The following is an 18,413-nucleotide window of genomic DNA, read 5'->3' on the forward strand; positions in this document are numbered from 1 at the left end:
TGCTTGGTTTCTTTTCTATTCTTTCTTTTTATTTTTACTATTTTCCCAGATTTATATGAAGTACATCTTTGTATTATTGTCGACTTTAACAAATTATCAATTAATTGTAGTAAGAAGTTCAAATACCGTGTATCCAATGTATTATTGAAATCAGAATCCCCTATAACTTAATTATCATTGGCTTCTTAACAATATGTTAGTGTCTCAAAAGTTTACCTTAATCAGTTGTAGGAATTTTTCGTCCATCAGCATGTATGTAGGAAACCAACAAAAAAAAACTGCATCTACAGAATTTTCCACTTTCAGAAAAATGGAGATATCGAGTAGTATTAAGAATTGATGGAATACCTACCAGTACCAAGAATGTGTATTCTAAGTGGAAGCTAAAGCAATACTATACTTTGAGGAATTGGTAACAATTGTTCGTTTGTTAGCAGAAATCAAAATTTCCTCACAATCACTGAAAATCATGTGTAGGAAAAAAGAAGAAATTTTACAAATACAAAAAACTGCAATTGACAAAGAAAAGTGTATGACAATATGCTTTCTGAGCATTATAATAACGTTCTCCTAAAGAAAAGCATAACCCCTGTGGAAATATATGGATAGAACTATAATAAGTTCTAGCATTATTGTATTTCAAAATTACAACTAGGGTAGTGGCTCAAACAGAAATACTGCATATGAACACATATTGATAGAACATGGAACAAAAACAAAATTCAGTGAAAACACCTGTCACCTAGCAGGCTACAACACTTCCTGATCGATCTATCTTGCAAGTCAATTTCCATCATCATACATGTTCTCTCTACGTTTGGGGAAAGCAGAAGAGTCTAGATTAGAACCTCTGAATTTCAGCTCCGAGGTTGCTCTATAATTGGGATCAACAGATAACGGTCTGGAGCTAGTGTCCACAGCACTTGGCCTAAAAGAGCTGCCTCCACCAGGATATCGGGATGGAGAAGTATACCTTCTTGAAGGACCTCGTAAACCATTATTCCTCATATCCATGATATCAGCATTTCTTGATGACGAATCAGTATAAGATCTTTCTCCTGACCCAGACCCTAATGAGGCTCCTCCACTCGTGACCGAGGTGGAATTAAAGGGATCATCTGGGCCCCATGATGTAAGTGCTTCCTTCTTCTTGGCAAAGAACTGCCATGCTCCAAAGAGGAAGAGTATGAAGAACAATACAGGACTTGTCCAGAGTACTGCGCTGGACTCTCCTCTGGTAATTGGAAGTTTTGAACGGTACATTCCAACATATCCTCCTCCAAGACCAAGAATAACAAGCTTTTCACGGTCACTAGCTATTAGTGGTATTGCTTTTCCCTTCCCGCTCTCATCCACAGCTTGACCAGGTAAAAATGATGATTTGATCTCCTCTATACCAGCAGAAAATGTAAGACGAGGAGCACCAGACCTATAGTGCTGAGTTGAAACATTATACACATAGATCTTTTCTTGGCCTATGATTAGTAAGTATCCCTTGATTGCCTGAAATGCAAGAGGATCATCCATGTCAAACTTTTTCCTGGATCTAACCCTGCATTTGAAATTCGTCACATCACCTAATAATAATAGATGAATCAATTCGCCAGATGATGTAAACCCGTATGCCTTTGACCGCTCAGTAGCATCAAACACATAGTTAGACACTGTGGAATCATTCAGACCTTCACATTCAGTCTCCCTAATCTTCATAGTCCTCAAGTCCAAAGATCCGGCACCCTTCTCCATCAAGAACAAAAGCCTTTGTTTCAGGAAAGCCAGGGGGCGGCTCGTTGGCACAGCCAACCCATACAAAGTACCATTCTCTCTAAAAACCTTGATTTTCCCCTTCCCTTCCACTGACAAAATGTATCTAGATCTAGCAACATGATGGACTTCCAAGATTGAGACTGGGGCGCCAATCGACCCAGCTTCCCCCGTATCCAATGCCACATGATTCTCCATGTGAAGGGAACTCAAATCCTCAGCAAGCGACGTCTCCCAAAGCCTATGAGCCAAAATAACCCCATTACTATGTCCTGTAACCAACACGCTCTCGTTCATATAAGCTGACATATAAGAAAGCATAGCAGTAACAGGTGAATCAGTCAAGGTACTGAACTCAACCAAAACATCCCCATTCCTCAAAAAGACGTAAACTCGGCCGCTATCATCGCCAACCGCGATGTACTTACTAGCACCCTCGTAATCTCGAAAGGGTAAAACATTAACACTAGTAGCAACTGAATCCAAACTCACAGCCGACATAAACTGAAATTTCTCAGACCAAAAAGGGCTGTACTTTGTGATGGAACCCGCCTTCAATCGATTCCCAGGCGCAGCAGCAGCAGCAGCACCACCACCACCACCAACCTCACCTTTAGAGCCCTCATCATGAATTCCAACATCTCTCCCCACAATATGAGCTGATCTATCACCCTTGTCTTTGTTATTAACATAGCTTTTTGAATCATCAAATTTGGACTCCAATCTTGTAACTAGCTCACTCAAATTCTTCACCAGTTGTTCAAGCTTATCAATTTGAGATTGGTGTTGATTGTGCAGAAAAGGGTCACCACTATCATTGTCATTGTTATTGCTATGTTTATCAATATTATTATCATTGCAATTAGGAAGGAGCTGATTATCAGGTAAAGGGTTATCACAGTTTACAAAAAACCCATCAAAGATTATGAAAAAAGAAATGCAAAAAACAAGAAAAGGGACATAAAGCTTGCCTTCCATGGAAGTATTATTGAACATTGAGAAGAAATTAAAAAGCTTCTCCTTGAGTTTGTAGCTGCTAGCTGATCATCCGAACCAAAGATAGAAAATAAAATCTGGGATTTGCAGAATGATGAATAAAATTGATGGGGATTTGAGAAAAAGAGTGAGTGAGTGAGTTAGAGAGAGAAAGATTGCGGGTGTTTTCCAAAGTTACGGGCAGAAAGGAGTGAGTTGCCGGTTGACTGAAGGCGGTTTCAAAGGAGGTCTTTAATCTTACACGGAATTTTTAGGATTTTCTTGTCACAACAATTTTATGCCCACTCATTTTTACTCTACTGTTTCATTTTTAATTTTCGGGTGCAATTTAGTTATTTAGGACAATGTGAATCATATACTTTTCACCAAAGTCTTTATGCCCCCTTTTTTTTTTTATCACATTTTTTATTTTTCTACTTGGATATTTCAAAATGATCAATTTGTTTTTTTTTCCTATTCAATGTCTTTGTTTCACAATGATAAACTAACTTTAAATGTTATACATAAATTAAAAATACAACTAATGAAATGTTGTCCAAATAGAGAAAATACAAGTTCTTCATGAATGAGGTTATAATTATCTGGGTAGTCTTGTAATTTCAACAATATGTGAAGTTAACAGTGTTAACTTTGTGAAGCACAACGTTAATGAAAGAAAAGCTTCAATGGAAAAAGTGAAGCTCGAAATTAGCTTCAATGGAGGAAGATAATACCTTTACCCTTAGGGGTTCACCATGCCTTTAATTTCACCCTTTTTTCATAGGGTTTTCATTATATTTGGCGGCGAAGCTGCCGGGATAGTGGTGTTGGTTGTAAGGGGGGTGGAGATTGCAGAATGAAGAAGAAGATGGAGGATGATGGAGAAGTTAGTTTTAGTGGAGGAAGAACGAGAATGAAGGAAGTAGATGGGTCACGTGAGTAATGTCCGTTACTTTTGCAAATTGAGGAAGTAAACAGCTAGATGCCACTCAGTCAAAAAAATTCTTATTATAATCAATCTATACTATTTTCAAGACAAGATAAATATCTATCGTCCAAATATTGAATGTGGACGAATATTTTGTTCAATTTATAATTGTTTTGTTGGAAAGGTGGGATTGGATATTTCTTGAGTTATTAAATAGAATGATGGTTTACCGTTTTCATCCATCTCAATAATGAGAACTAATTTAACCTAATCATGTTTATGAATTCACAATTTCCATCGATTAAGCAGTTATGATTGTTGCTCATGATACAATTACAAGTTCGCAACCAACTACTCAGATATTAAAAAGATCCAACTATACGTCTCATTTTAGTAATAACCACCAACAATTATTTTATTTTTATTTTTATTTTTTAATTTTACCACTTACTATTTCTTAAAATATTAAATTTTCCCACCAAATCGCCCAATCCCTCATGCATGATGTCATTGTGGTGTTCTCCCTAAAAAAAAGGCATTAAAACTGGGTTAGGGGAAAACATTTGGTAGTCGATTCAACATAATAAGGTCACACGAAGATAATCAAGTTACAAAACATATATCAAGTATATCAATTTTCCAAATTTCTCGGGTCAAAACAACACTCAAACCTTGAAAAACAAGCCGAACATACCATTTAGGATCCACCAAAGTGTCAATAAACACCCATTTTTCTATCTTTGCCAACCTTTTTCTTAATTGCCTTTTGGGACTATTCCCCCAAGTGTTGTTGTTTTTGTTGTTTCCTATTAAGGAGTACTGCTTTTTTAGTTGTATTTTTCTTTTCTCCACTGGACCGTATGTTAAGAAAAAAAAAAGAGTAATCCCTATAATACTAATAAGTTAACCCCTATTGTACTGACATTAACCCCTTAGGCCCTGTTCTTTTGAGCTATTCTGCTCTACTGTGCTCTACCCTACTAAAATCTGCTCTGTTTAGCCCTACTCTACTGAAATCTTCCCTACCCATAAGCTGAAAAGAACATGACCTTGTTATACTTATAGAGTTACCCTTATATAACATATTCACCCTTACAACACTGACATAGTAACCCTTACATTATTAATAAGTAACACATATAGCACCAACCGAGGAACCCATATAACTCTAACTGAATACCCAATGGTAGCGGGTCACACGTATAATTAGCCAAATATATAAAAATTAAAAATTAGGGTAATGAACAGTGTTATTATTACACTTTTACAAGTCTTAAGCTACTACTTGGCCAAAAATTTTGACCATTGACCTCAAGAAGTAAAGGAAAGAAAGAAAAAACAAGTCTACTTTCGGGTTTCAATCGCATATCTACACATTAAACACATCTAAAGCGCCATAACAAACTCAGGAGTTCATACAGCCAAAGAAGTTCCAATCTTAACGTGCCTTAATAACATAATATGAAGATAGCAAAAAAAAAAAAAAAAAAAAAAAAAAAAAAAAAAAGAGAGCAATACCAAATATTTGACAAAATTATCATTTGGCCAACTGATTACAAATGATTTGCACAAGACATATATAAAAAATCAGACAAATATCGAAGGCATAAGTCATCTTCAAAACCAATAACCTTGCTATTAAACATCAAAATTCCAAAACCTTATCACCCAAAGCTAGATCGTAACATTATCACCCAAACTAGATTGTGCTATCGTTTTTATATACAGTACACAACTACAACACAAGTCAAAACATGAGCAAAAATCTTCACTAGCCCTATGATGATGGATTTAAAGTGAAGCCTTTCCAATTTGAAAACCTCCAAAGTAGAAATTACAATTTTTCAATCATTGGACAAAAGAATCAAGTTCTAGACTTCTTTGGCATGCCATTAGATCCAGGTTCAGCTTTCCGCTTGATTCCTAAAAAGTGATCTACCTGAAAGACACAATTAAACTTAAAAATTAGCATGCACAAAAGGGACAAACACAAATACATCAGAGCGCTTTATAAAGTGACCTACAAAGCTCACAAATTCACAATCAATGTTACCTATATAGTTCAATATATTATAGGCACCTGTGTCGGGTACTGCAAATTTATGTACTAAACAGTCCTATATTTATTTATTTATTTTTGAATGCTAAACACTCCTATATGATTATAAAATATGTGTCTAACCCCGTTTGGAAAGTGGTAATGGTTTAATCTTAGTTTTAAAAGGCGCAAGGCGCAAATAGTCCTTGTAGCCTAGGCGCAAGGCGAAGGTGCGCGCCTTTTGTATGCAAGGCGAATGTATTTATATATTTATTTCAAATTATTTTTTACTTTGATTATACTTGATACTAAGCAATTAAAAAGATTCATAATAAATTAAATAATGATATATGTAAAAAGCTAAGGTAGTCTGAATTTGAAAATAAGTTGTCCATCATTCATCTATTTATAACTTAAATCTTAGTTATTTTCCTTGAGGCGCAAAGGCGTGCCTTATCAAAGGCGCTTTGAGGCGCACGAAGTGATTGAGCCTCGCCTAGCTAAAGCCCATTTCCCAAAGCCTGAGAGCAAGGCGAGCTTTTTAAAACAAAGGGTCTAATAGATATGAATTTGCACAAAAATCTATATCGGAAATTGAAGTTTGTTTACATGATAAAGTAATGATAGTTCACCCCAAATTACTTTTCTTCACAAATTTTCATGACCATCCATTACCATTGAGTGTCATTGGGTGAAAATGGATTTTTATGAGATGTGTTATAATGCTTGCCAAATTACATTTACATTCTTCCATTACCACTACCTATAAACTAAAAATTACCGTTAATTTTTATTACAACACCATAATCATCTTAGGCCACTTCAACAGAAAATAGATAAATAAATAACAAAATGTTAGGCTATGCTTACGAATGGGCATGAGATATTAACGGGATCTAGCAAACAAGAAAATCTATAATTTGGATATGGATGCACTTTTTCAAGATGAACAACAAGTATTATAGTATTGGTCTTTCAAAAAAGTATTCTAGTATTGGGAATATGTTTGAAGATTGTCATGTCCGGATTTCCCAACACTTAGGTCGCAAGCATCCCATAAAAACACGACCCAAACACGAAATCATTTGGCTAGAACCAAACCAATGATCCATTTTACAAGTCCTATCACTGCAAGTCTCTCACAAAACAGCTCCTTTATGTGAGCTCCATGTTACTCCCTCCGTTTTTAAATACTTAAAAAAAAAAAAAAAAAAAAAAAAACGGAGGGAGTATAAATTTAAACTCATATGTTCTAAATTTTACACCAGGTGTTCCAAATTTTTATTCACATATTCTAAATCTAAAATGAGTTAAATCAGATGTTCAAAATTATTACACACATGTTATAAATCTTAAAAAGTTGTCCTAGATTTTAAATTGTATGTTATAAATTTAACTCTTATGTTCTAAATTTAAACATATTTATAAATTTTGAATCATGTGTTCTAATTTTTACTAACATGTTCAATCTTAAATCAGACAAGTTTTCTAAATTTTACTTACATGCTTAGAACTTAAATCATATGTTTAAAATTACTACTTACGCACATTTTCTTAATTTTACTCATATGTACTAAATTTTGAATCATAATTTCTATGTGAAAACACTTTCTAATGTTAGATCATGCTCTAAGTTCCAAATTTTTAGTTGTATGTTCTAAATTTTAAATCAGCTTAAGATCGTGCGTTATAAAATTTTTAATCATATTTTCTAGAATTTAAATCAAATATTCTACAACTTTACTCGTATGTTCAAAGCTTTTACTCACACGTACTTAATTTTATTGTTCTAAATTTTAAATTAGGTATTCTAAATTCTTACTTACATATGATGAATCTTAAATTAGATGTTCCAAAATTTACTCCCTCCGTGATTAATTACTTGCTCCACTTTTCATTTCCAGCCGTTTTTAATTACTTGCTCCATTTCCTTATTTGGAAATTTTTTACAATAATTAATTCATTTCTCTCAACTAGTGGACCCAACATAAATCATATTTTATTAATTTCAATTCTCTCTCCTCCAATTCTCTCAATTACTTTTGCTTTTTACAATTTTTTATTCTTCCACCAACCCTACTAGGCTACTACCTCCATATTTTCTTACTTCCCCAATTTCTCTTAAAACTCCGCGCATAGAGAGGAGCAAGTAATTAAAAACAGAAAGAGTATGTTCTAAATTATAGTTTTTTTGATTTTTTACTCTCATAATCTTAAATCAGATGTTCTAAATTATTACTCACACATACATTTTCAATTTTGCTTATACATCCTAAAATTTTGAATCATGTATTCTCAATTTTTATCATATGTATGTTCAAAATTTATATCCAATCTCAATACATGTATTGTAGTCTCGCGCGCGCACACACACATACATATAGGGGAGGGTTTCGGTAAGAACCCCTCCTTATATAAGAACTCTATCTTATGTAAGAACCCATATGTTCTAAACTTTTTCTTATGTTCTAAATTTTTTTCAGCTTATGCTCTAAAGTTTTTTCTATTTTCTAAATTTTTTTTTCTACTTATGTTCCAAATTATTTCTTACTCCATATGTTCCATTTTTTTTTTTTAAAAAAAAATTATGGTCTAAATTTGTTCCTATGTTCTAATTATTTTTTTCAGCTTATGTTCTAATTTTTTTTTTTCAGCTTATGTTATAAATTTTTTTCCTGTGCTATAAATCATTTTTTCAACTTATGTTCTAAATTTTTGTTTGCTTATGTTCAAAATTTTTGCTATCTTCTATTTTTTTTAACATAGGAAAAATTTTAAAATATCAATCTATATAAGAACATAGGAAAAATAATTTATGACATAAGTTGAAAAAATAATTTAGAATATAGGAAAAAATTTAGAACATAAGCTGAAAAAATAATTTTGAACATAAGAACAAATTTATAACATAAGCTTAGGAAATATTTTAGAACATAAGTAGAAAAAAATTTAGGAAGAAAGCAGAGAATTTCATTTGTTATGATCAATTTCCCCTCAAGCAATAAGGCTTTGAGGAAAATAGTTAGTACAAATCATCTCTTCACCAACATTAATATTCCATCTAGCAATTATATGACCAACTCTTCTAATGTGATTACAAGAGAAATCTACAAAATTAGATAGACAAACACTAGTATCATTTTTTTGAGGAAAAAAAAAAAAGAAGGAAAGAGGTATAAAGGAGAGACTTCACTCCACACGATTTCTTTCAGACTGCATTCACCATATTCTGAGCATCAGATTCGAGAATAACATGGCTGTAACCGAGATTCTGAGCAACCTCCACACCAAAAGCTGCGGCTGCTGCTTCAGCTAGATCAGCACCCCATCTTACTCCTTTCTTCCTCACTGCCCAAGCAACCAATTTCCCCTATGATCCCTTACTGCTGCACCCAGCCCCACACAAAATCTCTCACACACATGTGCATCAGTGTCAACCTTTACAAAGCCAACATCAGAGGGCTGCCAGCTTGCTAGGCTCACTGTATCCACAATAATCCTGCACAACTCAGACGAAACCCGCAGCCATTTGTATAGCACCAGGAACACAATGCTCAAATATCACCTTTTTTCTACAAGACCATGCTGCCCACATAAGTGCTGCAGAAGTTCGAAGTTCTTCCTTAGATACTTTCTACCTAACCACATCAGTCTATCTCCAAAAGAAGAGGTATGAGCACCATTTAACAAGCCCAACTGATCGTATGACCAAATCTCCTTTGCTGCTTTGCATATGTACACTCAAAAAGTGAATGCAAAATTGATTCTAGAGCATAACCACATACCTTGTTTTGGACAATGTGGCGATAGATGCAATCGATCCATCACAGCCAAGCTACCTTTGCAGGCCCTCCATAGAAAATGGTGAAGCTTCATTGGACTCTATACCCCCAAACTAACTTCCAAACTAACATGAACAGGTATTACACATAAATATTAGCTGATTACTTAATAGTCTTGAAATTCTCCTAAAACTTGTGTCTTGGCAATACAGCTAAAAATTCTACTTGACAGTTTACACGATGAGGTTACTGTTACACATAGAATATTCTTTCTTTCTTTCTTTCTTTCTTTTTTTTTTTTTTTGAATAAAAACGTAGAACATTCTAATTCATAACACTTTCATATTTTCAATAGAATGATCACATTTTCAAGAAAACAACGTAAGAACCCTCTATGGTTTTCTTTGACAAAAGTTTAAATTGAAAGAATAACAGGAAGACAAAAACACAATATAAAATGTCAAATAATGATCCATATATCATCGCTACTACCTCCTTGCCCTTAACCTTTCCATCTTCAAAGGCATCATAATGTAAAAAATGGGTTGCAGGTGCACATCATAAATGTGCCTTCAGTTATTAGTGAGCACACTCATTCAAATACCTTTCGACATTGAGACTGACAAGCCAGCTCAAGTGCCGATGATCATGGGCCACTTTGTCTTGTTTAAAGAGCGCAACTGGTTTAATAGCAGAGGTTATTCAGTGTGGCAGGCCACATGGTGCGGCAGGGGTTACTTGTATGGTGTTACTGGTTTTGTCAAAGGTTATTTGTAGGTGTTACTTGTATTTTGGGGTTACTTGTAGGGGTTACTTCTGAGTAACCCCTACAAGTAACCCCTGATCAGAGCCACGTACCAAACCAGTAACACCTGACCAAAACCAGTACGACCATACAAGTAACCTCAAAATACACTATACCAGTAACACCCTGACCAAAACCGGTAACACCCTACAAGTAACACCAGAATACAAGTAACACCCTATAAGTAGCCCATGCCACACCATGTGGCCAACCACATACAAAAATTTGTATAATAAATTATGTTTTGTAACACTTTCAATTCTTGAACATAATGTAAGTATGGTTTTGGTTCTCCGATTTGGCTTCCAAAACTTCAGGTTGAGTATCCATACAACAGAATAAAGTCGGCTATACATGACAACAAAAAAATAGTGGGAGAAAGATCTGTACACGGTATCGTAAACAAATAAGGGCATGCAATTAGTTTTCCTAGTGACCCAATGTCAGACATTCTCTGGCCAAAACTCTCTGAAGAATGCTTGACGAACTTCATTTTCTTGCCGACGCTTTTCTTCATCCAGCATTTTCCTCACCCTTTTAGAGAGTGCTTTCTCCTTTTTTGACATTTTCTCCTGTCACAAATAGCAACAAAATTAGCAAGAGAGAGGACTCAATGATCTGAGGAGTAATGACTAAGGCCCACAAACAATAATTAAACTACAAAGTATTAGTTTATCAATATTAAGCGAGACTCAGTAGTTACACAGCACCACCACCAGTCCTCCACCACCCCTTATGCGTCCCACCACTCAAGGCAACATTTTCATAGTAATGTATTTCACAGATTACATGCATTTCCAAACAGCATAATTAAACGAAAATGAGCAAAACCCAATGCAAATACTCAATAGAAACTTCCCACTCTGAAAAACAAGGATCGTCTCCTATTAAAAAACAGGCAACGCAAAAGTAGAAATGTCATGGAGTCTGTGCAACTTCAAAGAGGGCATAGCTTATTCAGCTACTTAACAAATACTTCCTCCATATTTTATTACTCGCTCCATTTCTCGAGACATGGAATTTTAGGAAGAATAGAAGAAATTAGAAAGTATCATTTTATGATGAAAGCGGGGTTGGTTGAAGAATAAATAAATCTGAAAAAACAAAAGTAGAGTATAAGTAGGGAGGATAGTGAATCTGAAAACTACTCCCTCCATTTTACTTTGTTAGTTCCATATATTATTTAGGCATTTGAAATATATATAATATATTCCTAACATTATTAAAGAGTAAATAATTTTAATAATCTATGAATAATTAATCTAATTGGGTGTTTAAAAGAGTCAATTAATTCTATTTGGTTAATATATGTACTAGTGGATTGCTGACATGGCAAATTCTTCCAATCAAGATTTATTATAGGCGATTTAATTACACCAATTCCCATAAATAAAACAAATAAAACAGGAAAAGACAAAACATTGATCACAAGCTGTAAACAAATTCCAAATTATTAGGATTCCTCTTTTTCATAATTTAAGTGATTGATTCCAAAGGAGACTAACAAGGTGAAATGGAGGAAGTATTAATTAATGATATGAGAGGACCACTAATGGGGATGAAAATAGTAAAATATTGTTACAAGTGTCAAAAAAAAAGGAAATGGAGCGAGTAGTAAACTATAGCCACAAAAGGAAAGTGGAGCAAGTAATAAAATACGGAGGGAGTATATGATTTGATAATGAGGGTTGCAAAGTTTACTACACCACGCAATGTTAAATTCTGAATGATTCAATCTGACATAAAATAATAGAACCATGTAATACAACTCGAGGCAATCCATATCTGACTCAGAAGTATACACACCAGAATATGCAATGATAATACAAAATGCACCTCCACAACCAATCCTTGTCCAATGTCCAGTACAAGCAACACAGATACTGACCACTACTCAGGACCTCATATGTTCACATAATCATTAGATTTGGAATAAATAACAACCTTGGTGGCAAAGAAAGGTTGTAGAAATGCAGGTAAATATTATTGCAAGAAAATTGCAGGTGGAGCTTGAGTAAAAGAGCACAACTTCACATATACAATATACTTGAGCTTGTTATAACTAAATAGTAACAAAGTTCATGCATCAAATCATCTGCTAGAGGGAAAAACCAACAAAATCCTCTTTATTTTTTAATTTCAATCCAAAAGCAGTGATGCAATTGTAAAGATAATAATTGGTTTTCTTAAAAAGCAATAACTTCACTGAGAGCCCCAAAAGAATAGCTAATGAGAAATCATCAAGCTATAAAAGGGTAATACACTACAAGAAATTTTTTTTTTTTAAAAAAAAAAGTAAAAATAAAGTAAAACACATAAAGGAAACCACATTCACTCTTACTTATACTTTGTAAGTTTGTATATATAAAGAAAACTAAGCAATAATCTCCTAAAGGAAACTATATCCTCTTCACTTATGATTTTGAAAATGACATGATTGCATCCTGGATTCTACATATTCGAAAAATAAAAGTTTTTTAAACTAAAAATTTAGTTGAAAGTAACAAGTGAAACTTACAGTTTTTTCCTTCTCTCTGGAGGTGATTGTTGTGGATGATTGCAAGGTCTTCTTTTTCCACTTTTCAGCCCCTAAACCTCTTTTGTTCTTTTTAACATATGTTTTCACAGGCTCCAACCTCCCCTGTTAACACCATGGATCACCAATTAAGACAACATTATATTTTGATTTTCAAACCTACAAGCAGATACATGCACAACATGAAACAAATATTTACAAGTCAAACCAATATAAATAAGCCTCTTCCCGTAAATTTAACAAGAGATGCCAGTTGTAAACTTTTACCATATTTCTTTATGACTTACACGAGAAAAAGTAAGCTAAAGTCCTGGATGGGGCAGTACAATATGGCACCCAAAATGCAACCATACACTCGTATGATACAAAATCATGTTCAATAACATATTCATACAGGAGTTAATTCAGAAGGAAAAACACAAAAGGCTTCAAAAGTTTATAAAGCAAAATAATCCATGAATTCAACAAATATTTTAAATATCTGGTGATCCATTCCTCAGATAAAACTTGGCTCCACCACAACTAAGTGACTAATGTTTGGGTATGAACATTCAGATAGGAAAGAAAAAGAAGAAGGAAAATATTCAACATGATAACTCATAGTAGTGGTTAAGAAGCAAGCAGATAACAAAGAAAAATCAACAGACAATGGAAATGAACCAAGTCGAGGAAAAGAAACAAGTTGAAAATTAGCAACAGACAATGAATGCATCCGATGAATGCCTAGTGATAAAATTAATCCCAATATTATTAAAACAACATGCCAATATAATTCCAAAGCAACTTGGCAATCTAAACAGTAAAGTTAAGGTTTTGTGCATATATAAAAGTAATTTTCTTTAATACTCGAAATTCATACTTGATATAAATTGAGAGAAAAACAAGAACCTGTTGAGAAGCACCAAGACCAGTTCCTTCCTTCCAACCATGTTTCTTCAACAACTGAGAGTAATTTACAAATAGAAGTGTTAGGGATTAAAAATCAACCCAAAAAAAAAAAAACCCATTAGAGAGGAAGAAGGGCACCTGAAATCCGATGTTAGAGGAATTAAGAGCAGATGTTGAAGATTCCTCCATTCTCTTCGATCCAACCCTCAATCGCTGTCGTGGCTTTCGAAAATTAATTGACCGTCGGCCTTTATATCCAATTTTCCAGTTTTTCAATTTCAATTAACCAATTTACTCCTAATTTTTTTTGAGCTTGCCCCATCAAGGCATTAATAACCTTATACTCCGTATTTTGCAACTTTAATGAGGAAAACAATTTGATAATTACAAAATTATCCCCAAATTTACCCGTAAAACCAAAAATCTGATCCATAACCGTTCCAAAAATTAGGGTACCCAATCCGATAACCATAACGGTTCGGGTACCATTTCCCATAATTTGTTATCGGATATGGTTATTTGGTATAATTTTAAAATTAATGGTTATAGAATTCTATCCGATAAGCAATTTTTTGTTTTTTTTTCCAACTTAAATTTATTTTTCCAAGATCTAAAATATTAATTTACTTCATAATCACTTTATAATACCAATGATTAGTAATATTATTAATAATTTGGTCAAAATCATGTGGTATCATTGTTAACCAGTGTTAAATAATATCATATTAACTACATTATTAAGTTTAATTATCATTATTGGATATCTTATTGGGTACTCGATAACCGATTCAAAAATCCGGGTACCAAAAGTCCAGGTATCCGAACTTATCGATTCGATTATGAATATCACTTTTAGTGATATTGATTATCGGTTACCCGTACCATGCTCGCCCCTACTTCAAATGACTGAGATACCTCTTGATGTACACCAGTTTTCGTATGTCAGGCTTGTTTTTGGTAAGAAATGAACAATAAATTTTCTAATTTTATATGATAAAAAAAAATAGAAAAAATTGTGAAGAATAATCCGACCTTTGTCTCATCAACTCAAAAAAACCACCCTACCGACCCAACCACCGTCCTCCATCCACAGCCGCCTATACCCACCAACCCGACCCCTGCCCTAAAACGTCGACCCTCCTCCCTTCCCCTTGAACCACCAAACCACCCTCGAAAAAACCCCTTCCCCGTCCCAATCCTGACCCTCTCCCCTTCCCCCGTCCCAATTCTAGTCCCTACTCCTCCCCATTCCTATTGCGATTCTAGCCCCCTCCCCTTCCCTCTTCCCAATTTCGGGCGTGAAAGAGTGTTCTTCTTCGACGCCCATGATAAGAGGGGTGTGACACTTATTGAGCTTGTCGATGAGAGTAACAACGACGAAGGTGGGTTCGAAGGAGGTGGATGTCGTTGCCATTGGTGGAAAAGAGAAAGATATTTAAGGTTCATTATCCTCAATGAAAGCACGAAGGAGGGTAACGCCGATGAGGAGGTTGGAAGGAAAAGTGGGGCTGGGACTAGGGAATGGGTGGCTGGGGCAAGGGGACTAGTGGCTGGGCTAAGGGCCTACAAGTTTCTTTTTTTAAGGAAAAATTATAAGTTCACCTTTTTTGAAATAACCACCTATTAAATTTTGTATTTTATTTGACCACCCTTTATATTAAAAAAAATAATATTTAAATCACCACCATTTCTTTCTTTTTGGTCACTTTTCCGGCCTTGGGGCCCACATAATGGCTACTAATGACTAATTTGACCCATATTTTCATTTTTTTTCCCTCGATTTTGTTGTATAAAACAACTTCTCACACTCTTCTACAATATTGAAATCATTTACCTCAAATTCTCCCAATTTTTACAAGCTTTAATTTGAAGAATTTGACCCAACCAAGTGTAGTCACTTAAGTCCCAATTAGGTAAGCTCAATTCTTTTTGTATCTTGACAAATAATTTTGGGGGTTTTTTTGGAGGAATTAGGGTTCCTCACACAAATTAATTGGGGATTTTCTAAATTTAAGGTTCTTGACACAATTTAATTGGGGGTTAATGAAATTAGGGTTCTTGCCACAATTAAATTGGGTTTTTTTTTTTTTTATGAAATTAGGGTTCTTCAAAACTTTTGATATACAATTGTACTTTTGTTCTGAAATTTCATAGAATCCCTAATTCATTAGTAGCGAGAACCTAATTGACGAAATACCCCATTTAATTTGTGCGAATAACCCTAATTCAGTAATCCCACAATTCCCCAATTTAATTTGTGCCAAGAACCCTAATTTTAACATAGAATTGATCATACCTGATTGCAAAATTGTGCGTCTACACTTTGGGGGGGTGTTCGTCTTCAAATACAACTTAGTAAAATATGTGAGAATTTGGTAGACATTGGAGAAGAATCAACTAATTGAGTTGGGGGTGTAATACCCGAATATTTTATGATTTTAAATAATATATTTTATAAAAAATAGTTTATTTTTATTTATTAAATAATTTTCCTAATCTCATTTTTTTTTTCATTTTAGAGTTCGGAAAATTTTAAAACCCTATTTTGTTTAGATAGAACTCTTTGTTTACGAAACTCTACATATTATTTATACTCTAATTTTTTTTCCGCCTTGCCTCCATGTACACCAGTTATATACTCTGCGGCTAATCCAATTTTCATAAAAAAAATAAAAAATCGTGAGCTTTCTTGATGTTTATGAAGAAAATCATCAATTGGATTTTCTAAAATCAAAGTCAACCCTTTATTGCTTCCCCACCTTCTTCCAATGTGATGAATTTTGCATTCCATAAGCCACCTAAAGTTTGTATAGTGATATTATTCTGTTTGTGGATTTTGTGAAATCAGAATACTCTTAATTGAGTCCATGGGTTATTACTCTCGAAAAATAATCACACTATATCAATTTGGAGATGTTTGATTAATTTGATTGTATTATTAATTATATGTTATTGTTTGTATTGATTGTACATCGTACTAGTGTGTGCAAATTTTATGTTTTGTTATTTGTATGATCGATTATATATGTGTGATCATTGTGTTGTGTTATACTTCCTCCGTTTTCTTTTAGATACAACACACACTTTAGCGCAGTAATTAAGAAAGGTGGGGTTTATATGATATAATAAACTTTAAAATAGGATGAGTGGTTGTTAGGAGTGTTATTTAGTGGGCCATGTGCTTTAAATAAGGGATATAGTATAGTTTTTCCCTAAAGTAACTTTCCTTTTATAGTGTGTTGCAAGTATTGTGACATGCATTTCCTTTTTAGGGAAGTGTTGCAAGTAAAAGAAAACGGAGGAAGTATGATTTAATTGTCATATTGATTGATTGTGTTTTTATTCTAGGGTTCTAATTAATGTTGTTGAAGTAGGGAGTATTGTTCTTGATTTTTTATGGTTACTAGTATTATCTTGGGTTGAGATTAATAAGATTTGGGTACTAGTATTATTGTATAAGAGTTGAGAAATTTTGAGAATCGAATATGTCTTTTATATAATTTGGGAACATATGCCGTTATTGAGATATTATTATTTATTATCAAGTCAAAGTTAATTTGATCGATGTATGATATCAAAAAGGTTAAGATTATTATTTTATTCTTGGTTTGAGGCTCAGCGTTATATACCTTAGTCCTTGGCATGTTGGTAATGAGATAATGATCATGAGTTAAGAATGACGTATAATATTTATTTATATTTTTCTATGGTCCCCTATAGTGGGATTTGGCCCGTATGCGGTCTGGTCCAAGGTGTTTTCTGGTTATTGAGAGTATTCAAGTTTTATACTTGTTGATTTGTTATTTGAATTACCCATGTCCAAGGCTAGGTATAAAACAAAGAGCGTGACACATTTATGGGACAAATGAGTTGAGTAAAGGTTTGTATTATTATTCGAGGTTGAGTCAGACAAAGGTTATTTTTAGAGTACAATGTGTTATGTAGTTTTGAACTACATTGTTTAATTAAGCTAGTAATGTTGATTATTCTATTATTCTCTGTACTATGATATGTGATGATTACTCAGTTTTTTGGTGACGTGTGTGTTGTTTTGTTGCGCTACCTGAGTTTGCGGCCATGTATTTTTCTAATGGTGGCCGTGCGACGATCTATTTTGGAATTTGTCCTCAATGGTGAACAGTCAAGATTTTTTTAAGCAAGTTTAACAAGTGATCGTAGCTAAAGGAACTCAAGTGTTTTGATTAGTATGCTGTCACGAATTTGTAAAGTTGTATAAATAGCTCACCTAGATTTATTGGGTTGTAATTATTGGGATTTGTAAGCCTTAACACTTGACATGTTGTTGAGTGTGGCAGTAATACCTCCGATTTACGTATATGCTTCCGCAATTTTATTCAAAGGTTATTTATTTTTCCTTTAGTTCTTGTTTATTATTTTATAGTAAATCGGGGGTGTTACAGGAAGAGTTGTTTGATAGAAAAAAATTGGGGGTGAAAACATTAAAGAAGCTCAATATAACTGTTAATAGCCATTAGGTGGGACTCATTGAGTCACTGACGGAAAACTCACCAAATTTTTGAAAAAGGTGGGAATTTACTTAATTTTTTAATTTAAGGGGTGGTAAAATAAAATAAAAAATTTAATGGGTGGTTATTTAAAAATAAAATAAATCATTCTAGTTTTTTTTATCAATCGGAAGATATCTCCCAATTCAAAGTAATATGATACATATATAC

At 33.8% G+C, this 18,413-nt stretch overlaps 1 protein-coding gene and 1 pseudogene across 1 annotated transcript; both read right to left on the bottom strand.

Moving 5' to 3' along the window:
• Positions 1–515: 515 nt before the first annotated feature.
• On the bottom strand, positions 516–3,015 carry LOC145558160 (putative membrane protein At1g75140 pseudogene; annotated as a pseudogene).
• A 7,546-nt stretch (positions 3,016–10,561) lies between these two features.
• LOC145559309 (uncharacterized) lies at positions 10,562–14,041 on the bottom strand. The gene is made up of 4 exons (XM_081620734.1): positions 13,855–14,041; positions 13,717–13,770; positions 12,811–12,933; positions 10,562–10,864 (listed from the first exon to the last, which is right to left on the bottom strand). Exons 1-4 carry the CDS (start codon positions 13,903–13,905, stop codon positions 10,736–10,738), a joined length of 357 nt encoding a protein of 118 aa, XP_081476860.1. The 5' UTR covers positions 13,906–14,041; the 3' UTR covers positions 10,562–10,735.
• Between the last annotated feature and the right edge of the window lie 4,372 nt (positions 14,042–18,413).

This window comes from Chenopodium album, chromosome 9 (genome assembly GCF_948465745.1).
Source record: "Chenopodium album chromosome 9, dcCheAlbu1.1, whole genome shotgun sequence".
Taxonomy (NCBI): Eukaryota; Viridiplantae; Streptophyta; class Magnoliopsida; order Caryophyllales; family Amaranthaceae; genus Chenopodium; species Chenopodium album.

What these genes read in the sequence shown, in the direction of transcription:
- LOC145559309 (XM_081620734.1), bottom strand. Translation starts at nt 13,905, where the DNA reads ATGGAGGAATCTTCAACATCTGCTCTTAATTCCTCTAACATCGGATTT. An exon ending in CCTCTAACATCGGATTTCAG is followed by an intron (nt 13,771 to 13,854) that starts GTGCCCTTCTTC and finishes AATTACTCTCAG; the next exon opens with TTGTTGAAGAAACATGGTTG. An exon ending in GTCTTGGTGCTTCTCAACAG is followed by an intron (nt 12,934 to 13,716) that starts GTTCTTGTTTTT and finishes TGGTGTTAACAG; the next exon opens with GGGAGGTTGGAGCCTGTGAA.